At 50.2% G+C, this 17,723-nt stretch overlaps 1 protein-coding gene across 2 annotated transcripts in view; it reads right to left on the bottom strand.

Annotated features, from left to right (window-relative positions):
* ANXA6 (annexin A6) overlaps positions 1-12,210 on the bottom strand; it is a 45,909-nt gene extending 33,699 nt beyond the window's left edge. For both annotated transcript variants that reach the window (XM_028106698.2, XM_028106699.2), the window contains exons 1-2: positions 12,102-12,210; positions 2,813-2,856 (exon numbers count right to left, since the gene is read on the bottom strand). In XM_028106698.2, coding sequence (XP_027962499.1) covers positions 2,813-2,830 — 18 coding nt within the window. In that variant the 5' untranslated portion in view covers positions 2,831-2,856; positions 12,102-12,210. The remainder of the gene's footprint in view (positions 1-2,812; positions 2,857-12,101) is intronic.
* Between the last annotated feature and the right edge of the window lie 5,513 nt (positions 12,211-17,723).

Genomic DNA, 17,723 nt, shown 5'->3' with positions numbered 1-17,723 from the left:
TTTTTTTTTTAAAGATTTTATTTATTTATGTGACAGATAGAGACACACTGAGAGAGGGAACACAAGCAGGGGGAGTGGGAGAGGGAGAAGCAGGCTCCCTGCCGAGCAGGGAGCCCGTTGTGGGACTCGATCCCAGGACCCTGGGACCATGACCTGAGCCGAAGGCAGACGCTTAACGACTGAGCCACCCAGGTGCCCCCAGATGTATCTTTGCATAAGGATAATCAACTCTCCCAGGGGCCCTCGGGATCACGGCCACTAGAAGAGGCGGACATGGGGGGTCGCAGCACTGGTCACATTTAGAGGCACAGAGACAGTCCTTCAAATCACCCAGGGCCTGGTTTCCCACCGTCGGTCATCCTCACGCCAACCTGATGAAGTCTGCGTCCCCTCCTCACCTAGCCGGCCTGTCGCTCCTCTGGCAGACAGGCTCCTGGCCTCAAGTACCCAGGGCCCAGGGGAGGGGCGATCACAGAAGGGACTTTCCACCCTGAAATATTCAGCAGGTCTTACTGCCAGCTGGTGAGCGGCCTGGCCCCTGGGGCTCTGAGGACTCGGGACCCACCCCAGCTGCTGCTAGAGTTAGGAGCCTGCGGCCTCTCCAGAGAGATGGCTGCCGGGCCAGGACCCCACTGCAGAGCTGCCCTGACCACACCTGACCGGGGCCTCATCTCTGCAGCTGCTGGGGTGCCGGGCGCCAGCCCCCGCACCTCTCGCCCGGTCCTCAGTGTTCTCATGCCCAGCAGCAAGTTCCAATCCAGAAAATCCCTGTGAACTGAACGCCACAGGCCATGCGTCCGGGACCTTTCTGACACCACACTATTTCTTCACATCTCTGGGCCCCAAGTTCCCCTCTTTTAGAAGGAAAGCCAGGGAGAATAGCACAATTAACACAGCAGAAATAACCAGGGGTGATCTGCACTGGAGAAAAGAGTGAGTGGCGCGTTCTGTGCATGTGTGCGTGGGGGTATGTGTGGGTTGGGAAGGGGGCGCGCAAGATGCCGAATTGGGGTGTTAATAATTGGAAGCAACAGATACAAACTTCAGCTCAAGAATGGAAGGAAGATCTTGCTCAAATTCCCTGGTTCTGTCTTCTGCAACCTCCTCCCTTGCCCAAACCCTTGCAGGCTAAGCATGCCAAATTTACCTTTGCTGCCCCTCACACACCGCGCCATTTCCTCTCTGGCCTTCTGTTCCAGCATCTCCTCCCCCTGGGGCACATCAGGCCCCTTCCTCTCCCCCGGTATCTCTCCAGGCACCTTTCCCAGCTTCCTCAACCTGTGTGCCCACAAAACTCCTTTATTGCCTCCACCAGAGCATGAGTGCCGTGTGTGTGTAGGGGGGGGGTTCCAGCTCATCTCATGGGATGAGGGACCCCTAAGGCTCTGCCACTCTGGGACTCTTGCTTTCAGACTGTCTCCTGGCCCCTGGTCCATCCATGGCAACAAGAAACCATGGGTCAACCAGGCAGAAGCACGGTTGGGAGCGCTGGAGCAGAACTCCAAAGATCTGTGCCCTGGGTCCTGGCCCCTCTGACCTCCCAGGATCTGCTCTGCCCACTCAGGTCATGTAGAATCCTGCAATTTGAATGCCTCCCAGGAAGTAGCTGTGGTATGACTACATATAAAAAATGGCGAACAGCAAGTTCTGCCTTGGACCTTTGCCCATAACTACTAGCACTTTCTCCTCCTGGTCAGAGAGGCCACTTGTGCAAAGTACGATCCTCAGAGGCTGACAGGGAGGCCACAGCTGGGACTCTTTTGAGGGCTGATCCTGTATCACGTGAGACACTGTGCTCTTCAAAAATTGTGACTAGATATCCTTAAGGCCCTTGTTCACTGGCAAGTCCTAAAACCTGAGGCCGAGAGGGTAAAGAACTCTCCCAAGATCACACAGTATTTGTATTATGCCTGTGGCCAGTAGCTCTGTGACTGAAGTGAGGAGCAAAAGGGGCCTAGTCAGACATCCCTTGGTTTCATTCTCCCTTCCCCATCCTATCACTGCAGTGGCCACGTCTCTTTTTCTAATGCTAGCCAACAGGGGTCAGTCTCGGGTGAAGCCTGGCATAGAAGGACACCTAGCTCTGCCCAAGGACAGAACCCAATCCTGAGCACACCCAGGAGTAAAAAAGCTCCACCACACCTCAATTTCTACTGCCCAGCAAAATGGTCCTGTAGCATGAAAGACGGAAGTCTCCTAAGCAGGGAAACTTAATCCCAGATGCATGTGACAAGAGACACTTCCATGTCCAGAGGAGAGAGAATCCTCTCATGCTTTTGCCTGTCCAGCAGGCTTCTCCTTGGGGAACCACTTCTGGGCCATGCAGTTCAGGTTAGGACCAACTCTACCGCCTGAATCCAATTCACCAATGGCCCAGCCAATGAGAACCAAACCTAGGACTTGCCCTGGAATCACTGGGAATAAAGTATATTGTTTCCTCCAGGCCCCCCAGGAAGCAGAATGGAAGCCTGGGGCAGCTGGTGGCTAGAGTACCCAATCAGGGAAGAACCGCCCACGAAGGAAGCCACCCAGAGGAAGTTCAACTCACAGAGGCAGAATCCTGACAATATCATCTGGGTCCCTGGAACGAGCTAAACCTTAAGCTCTGGGCTGTTCAGTCACGTAAGCCAGTACACATCTTTTCTGCTTAGAATGTTGTGTGTTGTCATTGGACACTTGCAACAGAAAAGGTCGTGACTTGTAATGGGAGCGAGCAAAGCCTGAGAACCTCTCCTGCTCCCTTCTAGATGAAGAGCAGAGTGGGCCTAGTGACTCTAGGAGCACAGCCTTCAGAAGGGGAGAGGCTCCTTACCTGTGCTGGTTTGGCCATGGTCTCAGGTTCTGCAGCAGGTAACACTGTGGAGAAGAAAGAGACTTACTTATGAAATCTGGACCCCTCCATGCTTTCCCCCAATTTCCTCACCCTCCTTGCCTCCCAAGGGAAGGCATGCTCCCCCTGCTGCTTTCCAGCTGCCCCCAGCCCTTTAGGTTAAATTACACCCAGACCTGCCTCAGGGCCAGACGCACTTTTCAGAAGATAATGGATAGACTGGCCTGGGCCCACTCCCACCAGGATGGGAGAGGGACCTGGAACTGAGAGGGAGACAGGGCATGACCGCTGAACACACGACTCCCCTGGCCATCCAGGGCACTCTCCCACAAGTCCCACTGAATCCTCACAGCAATCCTTCCCGGGATCAGATTCTCCCTTTCCCCAGGGGAGGAAATGGGAGGATGGGGAGTCAGGGAGGTTGCATCATCTACCCAAAGTCACACCGCTTAAAACGGAATTCAACAAAGTCCAGATTCCAGAGTCCAATCTATCTGCACCAAGCATGCTCTATGTCTAAGTCACCGAGAATGGTTCCAGAAGCCAGGGCTTAACGCTCTGCAGATGAGAATGCTCAAAGGGCTCTGGGCCACCTGCTGCAAGTATCTGAAGGGCTAGCGTTCCCGTGTAAGTCAATGAGCATTTCTTGAGCATCTGCTCTGATTAGGCACTGCTCTAGGCACTGAGGGTATAGCGATCAATAAAAGATTTTTAAAAACTCTGCTTTTCTGCAGCTTACTCTATAATGGGGAAGAATAACAAATGCCTATGGCAAAAAAGTAAGAAAAGACAACACTTGGGTCAGGGGAGAGTGACAAGCAGTAGAAGCCCAGGCCAGGTGGTCAGAGGATCATGAACCATGTGGCTACCTGGGGGTGTGCGGTCAAGGAACTCGGGGCAGCTAACGCAGCAGCAGGGCATGGGGGCCGGGGGCCAGTGCCTGAGGCCACAGTAAAGGCTCTGGATTCTTCCCCATTAGGACAAACAGGAGAGAGGATCTTATCAAAGGGGGGTGTAGGAGACAGGGATTAGAGGGAAGAAATCAACAAAAATGTCTTACACCTAAAAAGAAATGGAGAAAGGGCTGTCACCGGCTTGGGAAGTTGGAAGAGAAGGGGGCACGGGACGGTGAGCACTCTCAGCAGGAAGAGCAGGAAGGCAAAGGTGGAAATGAAGCAATTTTCCCAGGAAAAGAGGAGAAAGAAGGGCCGGTGCTTTCCATTTCAGTCAGGGCTGTACCATTTGATCTTTTTAAGCCATGTCTATGTATTGCTTTTTTTTTTTTTAAGATTTTATTTATTTATTTGAGAGAGAGAGAATGAGAAACAGAGAGCATGAGAGGGAAGAGGGTCAGAGGGAGAAGCAGACCCCCCGCTGAGCAGGGAGCCGGATGCGGGACTCGATCCCGGGACTCGATCCCCTCGATCCCGGGACTCCAGGATCATGACCTGAGATGAAGGCAGTCACTTAACCAACTGAGCCACCCAGGCGCCCCTATGTATTGCTTTTTAAAAGGAAGAATAATAAACTCTATCGGCTTATTCAGTAAGACCTACAAGGAGCTGAACTAGGAGAAACCAGGGCGGCAGTAGAATGCAAAGCTCAGTGCTTTCCAGTTCTCCACATACCCCACCACCAAAAAATAAAAAACAAAACCAACACCTTAGGGGAAATCGGCCCTTCTTGACCTCAGCCCATAACCCTGCTGGAGACGGTGCGACACAGCAGGAAGAACAGGTTTTGGAGTCAGATGGACAGAACTGGATTCAAACACGTTTTGTCACTTATTAGCTCCATGACCTTGGACACATTGCTCATCTCTGAGTTCAAGGTCACCTCAAGTACAAAACTGGGGCTTTCCCGTTCCTGCCTTGTAGGGCTGCTGGAAGATGAGACATTAACATGTCAAGGACAGAGCCCAGGATGCCAGGCATTCACTGTACTGGTGGCAAGTTCTGACCGGGCTTTGTAGTGTTTGCCCATAGCTCCAGCGCCTGATCATGAGTCCCCCAAACTGCAGTCAGCGGACAGACAGGAGGTGGGGCTGGGGGTGAAGGGCAGAGGACAGAGATCTGCCTGCAACCCCAGCAGAGCTGGAGGAAACCCTGCTGTTTCCCTGACAACCGGGGGCCCCTCCTTACAAATGTGCAACTCTCTCCAGAAAGTGGAAATTCCCCCCGCAGGGGGCGGGGAACCACATCTACCCCAGGGTCTGGCCAGGCTCTGGCTTCTCCGGCCTGGGGTACGGTGTGGGCTGGGGATGAGGGACCCCCCGCAAGGCCAGCACAGCAACAGGGACCAAAGGAGGCCCGGGAAGTCCCCTGGGCAGGGAGGGCTGAGGCCTGTCACCTGCACCTCCAGTCTGGAAGCATTTTCCTTTGGCCTTGTTGCTGGAAACTTCAGCTGCTGGCTGCAGCCCAGGCCCATCTGGACAAGAGCCTCTTTCCAAGGAGAGAGGGCTTAGAGGAAGGGCCTGAGTCTTCGGGAAAATATTCTCAGTTCAGAGAACAGTTTATATGTGCTTCATGCGAGTGCAGGTCTTGTGTACACACAAGCTTCTTCCAGAACTAGATCTGGAGACTGCAGTTCCAACAGCCCCTCCTCTGTGGGCTCAGGGAAGCTCTGGAGGTAATCACAGCGGTGCTGTTTACCTGGCTTTGCAAGGGTCTCTGCTCCCTCCCAGAGCAACCCAGACCCTACCTCTCAAATTGGCTGAATAAATGTTTTATATACAGTGTTTCAGAATCCCAGAGGGCTTTTAACCATCCACTACATCAGGCCCCTCATTTTCTGCGTGAGGTAAATACATCTCAGGGAGGATAAGTGACTTGCCAAGGCCCAGACCATGGACGGTATCTGTGCCTCCAAGCCCCAGGTCAAAAGGCCCCACACAACCGTGGACTCTGGCTGCAACAGGAGATTAGGAAGAGGCCAAAGAAAAAGACCTAGGTCTGGTTCCCAATCTGTCTGTAACCTCAGACAAGTCAGGTTCCCTCTCTGGACCTCAGTTTCTTCATCTATAAAATGGGGATAATATCACTTTCTCTTTGGGAAAACCCAGAGTGGATGAGAAAGGTTTTTATAGATTCCAACCATTGATTTTCACAGCAGACTCTCAGAATATCAGTCCCAGGAGGGTTCTCCCCCAAACCTCCCCCTTACCCAATATGCAAGTTCTATCATCCTGGCTGAAACAGCTCCTCAAGACTGGCAGGCGTGGCCGCTCTAAACCTGTGCCTCTCTCCTCCGAGGAACCCTGAACCTCTTCTGACCTGTATATCCATGAGGGTTCACTGTGGCTGATCATTCCAGAAATCCATTCTAGGGTAGAGTCTCCTAGTGGCTTTGGGCTACTGTGGCCAGCCCCTGCCTTAGTTCTTTAGCCCACAAGCAATCATGTTTCCTTCCTTCCCCAAGGGAGCTCCAGACTGATCCCAGGAGGAACGCTCTGGGCGAGAGAACCACAACTTGTGGCTTGCTGCTGACCAAGTACAAGAGTTGGGGAAACCGAGAACTGGACAGGGGAAGGGTCTTGTCCAACTCATGCAAGAGGCATGGGCTTTGAGGTCGGACCTAGCTGTGAGTCACAGCTCTGCCCCCCACCCCCTCCTGTTTGTGATTTAGGTAAATTACCTTCATTGAATCTCAATTTCCACATCTGCAAAATGCACATAAAAATTATCTCCAAGTACTGAGAAACAAATGAAACAGCAGATGAAGAGCGCTAAGCCCAGTGCCTATTACAGAGTAAAGGCTCAAGAAATGATCGCTTTTATTATGATAAACCCAAATGGTTACAAGGGAGGCAGTCTGGCATCATAATGAAGAATGCAGGCTTTGCAGTCCTGGCCTGAGTTCAAATTCAGACATTCCTGAAAATTCCTAGTTCGTGACCTAGGGCAAGTTCTGTCATTTCTCTCTGACTCAGTTTTTTCATCTAGGAATTGCTAATCCTAAGGTTTTCTGTGAAAATTCAACGGGCTAATGCAGGTAAAATACTCAGCATGGCCAGAACACATTAAATGTCTAATAAGTGGTGGCTTCTTGTCATCCCAGTCACCGTTAGTGGGGTGCTGGGCACAATGAGTCATCGGGGTGCAGAACAAAAGTATTACAACTTTCTAAATTTTTTTTTTTAAACTTGTCCTTTTCTGTTGCATGTGTGATGCGTATCAAGTTACTGACACATGTTAGGGGTTCAGGCTGACAGGGGGCAGAATCAGGAGTCCAGCATCACAGGATGAAGCAGACGGAGGAGAGAGGGGTTATCAGACACAACAGAAACACCAGCCTAAGAAAAAGCATTTCTGTCTTCAGAAATGCTTCAGCTCAGGTCATGATCCTGCCTTCAGCTCAGGTCATGATCCTAGGGTCCTGGGATCGAGCCCCACATCGGGTTCCTGGCTCAGCGGGGAACCTGCTTCTCCCTCTCCCTCTCTCTCTCCCCCTGCTCATTCTCTCTCTCTGTCTCAAATGAATAAATAAAATCTTAAAAAAAAAATAAAGGTATCTTGCATACTTTGGAGCAATAGAGCATGCTTTTAGGGTGGGAGGAGATGCTGAGTGTAAGGGGGTGAAACCAGATATGTGTCGGGAAGGCAATTGGAGAAAAATAAAAAAATAACGTGGCAGGTCACGCAAAAACTCACCCAGACCTCTGTGCTCTGGGAGAACCCAGGGGACTCTAACTTGAGCTGAGTCACTGCTTGTCCACATGATCCCAATGACCCCCTTCAATGTAGGCACTTGCAGCTCAGCTTTCAAGGCCCACAACATCCTTCCTGATTTATTTGCCTTCCCCTCTTTCCTCTTCACCCACCACCACCACCCCCCTCTAAGCCAAGAACCTCTTCCACCACCATTTTCTATCCAGCCTTTAAGCATCAAAACCAGTGCTTTTCGATTCTGGCTTCATTAATCCCACCTGGGGAGTTTTTCCAATTTACCGAAGCACAAGATCAACCCTCCGAGATTCTGATTCATCAGTTCTGGGGTGAGGCCTGAGCTTTGGTAATTTTTAAAAATTTTTCTAGGTGATCCTTCCAACTCTTCCAGGAAGCCAAAAGGGATTTCTCTCTTTTGAACCCCCACAGTACTCAGAAACCACCTACATTTGACTGGTTTGGATTCAACCATTGTGGATTTACCATTCCTCGAGTAGATGGAGGCTGCCTGCCTCCAGGCATTCTAGGGAAAAAAAAAATCTCTACTTCCAACTCTCCAGGTTATGATTCCAGTCTGTCTGAGCAATTTTACAGCTCAGTAATTTGTAGGTAAATGGTGGTAATGTAAAATAATTCTTAGACATGCTCATACTGTTCTATTTGGTGACGGTCCAATTAATCTCCCTCCCCTTTGACCAGAAAAACCAGTTTGCCTCCATTTGTACATTCCTTTTAATAAAAGTGTCTACTTATTCTCTTTCAAGCTGGCCATAACATCTGCCTGTCCAGTCATTAGTAGGTGAGTAGAATAAAACCTTTGGCACATGATCATTTTTCTATCTTTTGAATCATGACTTTACTGTTTTTCTTAAAAATTACTGTCTGCTTCTTTGCTGCCCCCAGGACCACAGGATGTGGCTTATAAGGATTGTTGCGTGAAACGCACTGAGTTGTCTTAATGCCTCTTTAGTGACCCCCTTGGAGGCGGGGAATCACATAATAAAAGAACATCCACCCTAGGGGTCTTCAAAGTGTGCTTTATTCCTCATTATATAGCCAGGAGAGGAAATAACTTGAGCGGTTAAGTATAATTTGTCCAATGTGATAAAGAAAATTAGTGATTAAACAGCTCATTTTTCAAAAAAATATTTACTGAGCATGTCCATTGGTAGGAGATGGGGGAGGAATAAAAAATGAGACAGATGAGTCTCCCACCCACACAAAGCTGGCAATCTACTGCCGTAATCTGTCATTGCTTTGATCCTATGTACCACCAGTAACCAAGGGAAAAAAATTGAGTATTCATCATGATAAAAATATATTTTATAAGCATGAGATTAAAAGCATATGTAATAAGAGGCCTAATAGTTTCTTCCAGAAAATCATCTTAGTGCCTCCCAGGATGTGTGCACCGGACTTCAGAGGCCCCTGGTCTATAAGATCATGATCCTTCCCCTCCCCCAGCCCACAGGAAGACACCAGGACCAGCCCCACCGTCCTCCAGGAGCTAGCCTCTGATGAAGCCCAGGTAAATGCCATTCCTGGCCCTGTGCCTGGGCACACCCCCCTCCAGCTCCAGACACTCGGGTTTCTTAGAGAGCAGTGTCTTTCCCTCTCCCGACCCAGAACCATTGATCTCTGGGCTGGGCAAGGCCCCAGGAGATCATCAGGCTGCCCCAGGCTTGGAACTGGATGGGCCCGGGTTTGAATACTAGCTCAGGTCACTTTGTGAGAGACAGAGAAGTGTAGTGTCTAACAGGACAGAGGCTGGAGCCACCCTGCCTGGGACTGAAGCCTGACCTGCTCTTTAGGAGCTGTGTGGCCTTGGGCAAGTTCTTAGCCTCATATGTAAAACAGGATAAAAATAGCACCTATCTCAAGAGGAGTCGTGGTGAGGCTGAAAAGAAGACACACACCTAGAGCTTAGAAGTGGCCTTGACACACAGGAAACACATGTGCATTTAGTAGTATTTCTCCCCTTAACTTTTGAGGGCTGACTTTCCACATCTGCAAAACGGGCATGGTAGCAGCATCCAATCTATCAAGGGTTCAGCCAGGGCCTGGCAAGTTGGAAGGTTCAGTAAGTAACAGAGGTTATGATTTAATTCTGATTTAAAAGGTACCAGGACACCCATTTTACAGATGAGGAACCTGAGGCTCAGGGCGCCACACCCTTTCCACGATTACAGCAGCAGCACTGGCTTCTTCATGCTCAAGTACCAGCCTCCTCCTCCTCTGACAGGCGGGGAGTCTGAGGCTCAAAGAACCCAAAGACAGTCATTCCTCCTTAGCCAGTCTCTGTGGGAGCGTCTCAATTCCAGGAAGAAAGGAAATGCAGTGTGGTCAGGATTCCAAGCCAACAAGTTTATAAGCATTAAGGATCCCCCCCCCCCAAGACTTCCTCTCCTCCGTTGTGGGGGTAGCAGGGGTGCAGATAAGACCCAGACTTGCATGCTCAGAAATCAGGGTACAGACCACATCCTGCACTTTGTCCCCACCCAGGAAGTGTCTTGGAGAAGCTGGGTGGGGTGAGGCTAAGTGATACCCCTGGGCCTCCCCAGAAAATCCTAGAATAATGCAACATGAACAGTCATGGAGCCCCAACCCATTTTACCAGCTGGGTTCCCTGGGCACATCTCTTGCCCCTCTAGGGAGGAAGGAACTAAGGCCTAGAGGGGTAGGTGTGCCCAGGGCCCCTGGCTGCTCAGAGGCAGGGCAGAGCCTGGGGCCAGGGCTGGAGCCTGGTGGCCCAAGGCTCCTGCTGGGTGCTGCAGTGCAGATGCTCCAGACGCTGGCAGCTCCCCAACACTGCAGAGCGTCCCCCACCCCTTCCCGGGGTCAGCTCTGATAGGCAAGGTCCCGCACTTCCCAAGGACAGCCCCCCACTCTGCACACTGGTATCCACATTCTGCCCCAGCAAGAGCTATGGCCCTAACCCAGAAACCGCAAATATTTTCTGAATCCAAGCAGCCAGTGCCTTGGGAACAAAGGGTGGAAGGCAAAGGAAGATGGATGAGTGACTGTCACCGCTGCAGAGGGGGATGCAGGCCTGGGCCTCCCTCTCCAGCCCCACCCAACTCTCAGAATCCTAAGCCTTTCGAACAGTTGAATCCTAGAACACCAGCGCTGGAAGTGGCAACCGGTTTAGTGGTCTTTACTACAGACGGTTAATGAAGGTCCAGGCAGGGAAGGATCTTGCCCCAGGACCCCTCCAGCACCCAGAACAGTAATCCTGCTTTCCACAGACTCCCAGGCCAGTGCCCTCTGCCTGGCACAAGGCCTGCCAGCCAGGAGGGCAGGGTTTTTATGGAAGCTGCAGCGGGACGGTCATTCACCTGGAAGGGCAAAGCAGGATAAGATATCCCTTCAGGGTCCGTGGGGCCAGCAATTTCAGGTGTGCTTTGGGTGGGGCAGGAGGGGGAAGTGAGTGAAAAGGGCAGACTGAAGAAACCAGAATCCTTTCACCAACCCCGGAGCCATAGGTCCAAAGTCGGAATTGTCAGAAAGACCCGCGGGGGATTTAGAGAAAGAGAGGGGTAGTAAGGAAGCAAAGGCAGGATTCTCTTCCCAAAGGACCCCTCCCCTCCCCTTACAGGGCCTACAAGGGTATCCCAGGCTTCCCAAGCCTGTAATCAAGACTTCCCAAACTTGAAATGATTCCTTGCAGCTGACAAATAAATCAAGTTTAAGGGCAGCCATCATTTCCACGGAGCTCTAGACTTGGGAGGAGTAAGCTGAGACTCGGAGAGGGAAAGCTACTGATTCAAGGTCACACTGCAAGTCAATGGTGGAGCTGGGACTGGATTCAGGGTATTTCAGTCCCATGCTGGTATTCTGGGAGTTATCTGAAGACCTAAGTTTTGGGAAGGCCCAAACGGGGCTTCCGGAGAGCAGGAAGAAGGGTGGGGCGTCTGCCCTTAGGGCCCAGTTGCTTTCAAGTCCCCTTCAGGCCAGCGGTGGTCCAAAGGGGACGGGAGGGTCCCTCGGGTGTGAACTAGCCAGTCCCCCACGGATCTGCACACCGAGAGCCCTCCCCCCCAACAACACACACAAACCACTGCACAGGCGGCTGGAGGGTCTGCCTCTTCCTGCAGCCTCAGTCTTTGGCCTCAGCCACACCCTTCCCTGCGGGTCCTTAGACCCCCGCCCTGCTGCCCCCAACCCCAGGACTTCTAAGTCTCTCCAGGCCCGACCCCCGCCAAAGCACGGCCAGCATCCTGCGCTGCCTCCGCCCGAGAGCCCCCGGCCCCTAGACCACACCCGCGGCAGAGTCCGCCCCCCCCCCGCCTCCCCTGTTCCCCTCCCCTCCCCTATTCCCCTCCCATCCCCCAGCCTTCGCTTCTGCGCCCACACCCTAGATTTGTTCCACTGCGCTCCCCTAGACACATTCAGCCCGCGACCCTCTCGGGTGCCCGCGACCCTCTCGGGTTCCCGGCCCCGCGGCCCCCCACCTGCCCGCGCCCGCCACCTGCCCGCGCCCCGCCCCGGAGCCCCGCGGGAGGCACGGTCAGCGATGACTGGGCGTTTATCGCTCGTCCCCGCGTCCCTGCAGCCCCCCGGGGGGGGGTCCCCTGACGCGATCTCCTCTCCGGCCGCAACGCACTCACCGTGCGGCGGAGGCTTCCTGTCGCGACCGGGCAGACGCACGCGCGGACGTAGCTCGCGGGGTGGGAGCCCGTTAGCCGAGCAGAAGCAGCCGCCGCAGCGCGGGGCGGGCCTGGAGGACAGCCGGCGGCTCCGGGGCTGGACACGTGGCGCGCAGAGGCCAATCGGGCTCGCCCCGCCTTCCCCCCTCCATCCCCACCCCCCAAGTTCATTCGCTCCTGGAATCTTAGAATGTCACCGGCCGAGAGGGGGCCCAGCCAGGAGAACCTACGTCAGTGCTCAGACCCTGGCCGGGACCTAGAGAAGGTAGGGGGATTTGGCCAAGGTCACATGGCCACTCAGGGCCAGAAGTCAGGGCTTCTGAGTCCCTGATCTGGACATTTCCCCCCAAATTCCTACCGCTCGCCAAAGCTTTGTTGAGAAACAGAACATTGAGGTTTGACAAAATTGAGGCGAACTTCAATTGAGGATTACATTCCTCAATAACCCCACCAGGCTGGTGACATTACTCAGCCACTTTGCGGGGCAGGAGAGTCCAGAGACGTCCAGTTATTTCACCAATGTGGCACAGCTACTAAGTTGTGGAGCTGGGATTCGAACCTGGGCCTAGTGACTCCAAAGGGACGCTTATTCGAGCTTGGCTCTGGGGAGTGCATAGTTCAGAGGAAAGGCAAAGAGACCAGCAGTTAAAATCTAGAGCTGTGTGGAAAATGCTGGAACACAGAAAATGATAAACTATTTGGGAATCCAGAAGAAACAGAATGATTGTCCCCCAGGGTATTTGTTAAGACTTTCCTGGAGGAGGTAGTCCTGCAGCAAAGGTCGGTAGTAATTCCCATCCCCTACACTGCCTTAGAAGTTCTGCTTTGGTGAAAAGATAGCCCCTTGGCAACCCTGGGCTGCCATTCACCTGCTTAGTTTGCATGGGCAAGACACTTAACTGCTTTGATTATCAACTTGCTCATTCAAAAGATAGTGATAATCAAAGCTTTTTCCAAGGGTTTTCCTCAATCTGTCACTAGTTCAGAGTCCTCTAAGCCTCCCACAAGGAGACCTGGTTGGAAAGTATGTCCTTTCATCTATTTGTAGGGGCCAAGGCAGGCTGCTCCAAGATGGACCACTTTGGCGTGAAGATTATTTTGAGTTAAAACCAGATTCAGGAAGAGCTCTTTACCTCCCCCTCAACTGCCTAAATTTACATTGGAAAGAGCCTGTACCAAGAAGAGAACTCTTTTTTTAAAAAAGATTTATTTGTTTATTTGAGAGAGAGTGTGTGTGCTTGCACAAGTGGGAGGAAGAGTAGAGGGAGAGAATCCTCAAGCAGACCCCCCCCCACTGAGTGTGGAAACCGACAGGGGGCCAATCCCAGGACCCCCGAGATCATGATCTGAGCCAAAATCAAGAGTTGGATCCTCAGAGGCACCTGGGTGGCTCAGTCAGTTAAGTGTCTGCCTTCAGCTCAGGTCGTGTTCCCAGAGTCCTGGGATCAAGCCCCTCATTGGGCTCCCTCCTCAGGGGGGAGCCTGCTTCTTCCTCTCCCTCTGCCACTCCCCCTGCTTGTGCTCTCTCTCTCTTGTCAAATAAATTAAAAAAAAATTTTTTTTAAAGAGTTGGATGCTCAACCAACTGAGCCACCCAGGCGCCAAGAAGAGAACTTTTAACAAGACATTCCAGTTTACCTAAGAAACTTATCTTCATAACAGGGCAAACTTTATTTTCCAAACATCTCTTACCTTCCTGCTAATGGTTTTCCTCAGCTCCCTAGCTCATATAAGTGTCATGTTGCCTCAATGTCTAGAATTTCCATGTCTGTATGGATTCCCCTTACTTATGAAACTAAATTTGATTTTCTCCTGTTAATCTGTCTCATATCAATTTGATTCTTAATCCAGATAGAAGGATCTTAAAGGGCTGAGGAGTTTTTCCCTCCCCAACATAGTCATTCCCCCAACAAAATGTATTGAGTCCCTGCTGCATGCCAAGCACTGAGCCGGGGAGACTGAAGTGAACACATAGGAAGTGGGGCCCTGACCTACCTACATGGAGCATTCACTCGCACAGAAGACAGATGGTTAGGTCATTGTTACAGTCAAGTTTGGAGAGTTATAATCTATAAACTATAAAGTGCAATGCTAGCCCACAGCAGATGAACCCAGCCCAACCTGGGCATCTAAATGGGAGTGATGTTAAGTTGTGACCAGAAGGATGAATGGAATCTAGCAGGAGGCTAAGAAGAAATTAGCACAATTACCTTATGATGAGATCTGTTAAAAATAAAACCGCTGGCCCAAAACAGTATCATTGAGACTGAATTCACAAACCGTGGCCTGGGGATTCATACCTAACCTGTTTCAACCTCCCCCAGAAATGTAGTCTTTTTTTTTTTTTAAAAGATTTTATTTATTTATTTGAGAGAGAGAGAATGAGAGATAGAGAGCACGAGAGGGAAGAGGGTCAGAGGGAGAAGCAGACTCCCCGCTGAGCAGGGAGCCCGATGTGGGACTCGATCCCGGGACTCCAGGATCATGACCAACTGAGCCATCTAGGCACCCCAGAAATGTAGTCTTAACCGGTCAATCAGGAATTTTTCAATCAGTGCCAGTGAATCTGCCATTGGGGCCCTCCAGAGAAAGATGAGATCATTTGCAGGGTAAGACCCCTTGCTCAATGAGAGGGGGAGATTTGAACAACAATGTAGAAGAGGTAAGGAAGGTAGCCAAGCTGTAGGAAGAGTGTCTCAGCCAGAGGAAACAGCTGGAGCAAATGCTTGGAGGCAGGAGTAGGCCTGGAATGTTCCAGGAACAGCAAGAGGCCAGTGTGGCTGGAATGGAGTGAGGGGGAGGGAGAGTACAGGGAGAACAGAGATAGGGAGGGACCAAATCAAATGGGGGTGGGGGAGGGGGCTTGTGGTCCTTGTAAGGACTTAAGTCTTTTACTCTGAGGCATCTGGGGAGCTGTTGCAGAGTGCTGAGTGGAGGGGGGACATGACATTTATTTTCTTCTTTCTTTGGGAGTAAAATTCATGCAACATAAAATTAACCATTTTAAAGTGAATAATTTCATGACATTTAGTACATTCACATTCTTATCTAACCACCACCTCTGCGTAGTTCCGAACCGGTTTCATTCCCCTAAAAGAAAACCTGAACCCGTTAAGCAATTACTCTCCATTCTCCCCTCCCCCAGCCCCTGGAAACCACCAATTTGCTTTCTGCCTTCATGGATTTGTCTATTTTGAACGTGTCATACAAATGAAATGGTACTATGTGTGGCCTTTCATGTCTGGCTCCTTTCACTTCACATAGTTGTATTAGGGTGCTCCAGAGAAACAGAACCAACAGGGTATATAGAAATAGATATAAGAGGAGATTTATTATAGGAATTGGCTCAGGCAGTTTATAGAGGCTGACAAGTCCCATAATCTGCTGTCTGCAAATTGGAGAACGAGGAGGGCCAGGGATGTGATTCTGCTGGAATCTGCAGGCCTGAGAATAGGGGAGGTGGGGGCAGGAAGATAGACATCCCAGCTCAAGAAGAGAAGGAGTTGAATTCACCCTTTCTTTGCCGTTTGTTCCATTTGGCCCTCGATGGATTGCATGATGCCTGACTGCATTGATGAAGGCAGTTCCTTAATCTACTGTACCCCAGTGCTAATCTCTCAGTGAATCAAATGCCCACCATCACAGACACACCCAGAAAGGATGTTTTATCAGCTCTCTGGGCATCCCTTAGCCCAGTCAAGATGACATTTAAGATTAACCATCATGACAATGGTCTTGAAGTTCCTCTGTGTTGCCACATATGTCTGTACTTTATTCTTTTTATGGCTGAATAATATTTTATTGTACGTATATATTACCTTTTGCTTATCTATTCATCAGCTAGGTTGTTTTCTCTTTTTGGCTATTGTGAACAGTGCTGCTATCAACATTTGTGTACAGATACTGGTGTGAGGGCTTATTTCCAATTCTCTTCCATATTTACTAAGAGTGGAATTGCTAGTCCGTACGGTAATTCTATATTTAACTGTTTGAGGAACTGCTGAGCTGTTTCCACCAGGAATGCACAGGGTTCTCCATGTCCTTGCCAACACTTGTTATTTTCCGTTTTTTATTTTTTGTTTTTAATGCCATCCTAGTCAGTGTGAAATGTTATCTTGTGATTTTGTGTTGTTTTTATAATTGAAGTGTAGCTGAATCTTTTCTTTTCTTTTGGTAGCTCCTGATTTTGATTTGCATTCCTCTAATGACTAATGTTGTTCAACACCTTTCCATGTGCTTATTGGCCATTTGTACATACATCCTCTCTGAAGAAATGTCCTTCATCCATTCAAGTTATTCAAGTCCTTTACCCATTGTAGTTTTTTTTTCCTGTGCTCATCTTTAAATTGGGTTGTCTTTTTGTTGTTGAGTTGTAAGAGCTCTTTATATATTGTGGAGGTGATATATTTCTGTGTAAAGAATACTGAATACTAATGGGGGGCAAGCATAGGAGCTGGAGATCTGGTAGGAGGCTTTTGGAGTAATCTGGGTGAGAGATGCTGGTGGCTCAGCCAGAGTGGCATAAACGGAGTCAGTGAGAAGTGGTTAGAGACTGGATATACTTCAAGGTAAAATTAACATGATTTCTGGAAGGATTGGATATAAGATGAGAGACAGAGAGAGGAGCCAAGAATGACTTCAAGGATCTTGGCCTGACCCACTGGAAGGATGAAGTTACTGTGAACTGCAATGAACAAAATTGCAGGAGGACAAATTTGGGGAGTGAAACTGGGAAAAAATTGACTTCTGTTTTTGATCAGTTTAAGATTTCTATTAGATATCCAAGAGGAGAGGTCAAAGAGGCAGTTGTATAGACAAATCTGGCATTCAAGAAAGCGATCAGGGCTAGGGACACAGATTTGAAAGTCACACTCATAGAACTACTGTTCAAGGCCAGAGAAAGCTATGAGCTCATCAAAGGAGAAGAGAACCAAGGGTCACTCCTACATTAAGAATCAGAAAGGGGGCACCTGTGTGGCTCAGTCAGTTAGGCATCTGACTCTTGGTCTCAGCTCAGGTCTTGATCTTAGGGTCATGAGTTCAAGCCCCACGTTGGGTTCTGTGCTGGGCAAGGAGCCTACTTTAAAAAAAAAAAAAAAGAATCAGAAAAGGGGTGCCCGGCTGGGATTCAGTTGGAAGAGCATGCGACTCTTCACCTTGGGGTGGTGAGTTTGAGCCCCATGTTGGGTGTAAAAATTACTTAAATAAATAAAAAACTTTAAAAAAGGGAAAAGAATCAGAAAGAGGAGAACCCAGCACAGGTGACTGGGAAAGAACTTGCAGTGAGGTGCAAGGAAACCCAAGAGAGTGTGGTATTTTGGAAACCAAGTGGAAAAAAGTGTTTGCAGGAGGAAGGAGTGGTCAGTTGTGCCAATGCTGCTCTTAGGTCCCGTAGGACAAGACCCAAGAATCCATCATTGTGTTTAGCATTATGAAGTCAACATTTCCCATGAAGAGCAGTCTCGGTGGACTGTTGGGGGCAAGGGCCTCATAGGAATGGGCTTAGGATAACAAGTACCAACTACTTATTTCAAGAGTTTTGCTGCAAAGGCCAGCAAAGAAAATGGGGCATCCCTGGCAGGG

This window comes from Eumetopias jubatus, unplaced genomic scaffold (assembly GCF_037043125.1).
Source record: "Eumetopias jubatus isolate StellerSeaLion01/CBP00866 unplaced genomic scaffold, mEumJub1_p1.0 scaffold_5, whole genome shotgun sequence".
Lineage (NCBI taxonomy): Eukaryota > Metazoa > Chordata > Mammalia > Carnivora > Otariidae > Eumetopias > Eumetopias jubatus.
This window is presented reverse-complemented; position numbering and strand designations above follow the sequence as displayed.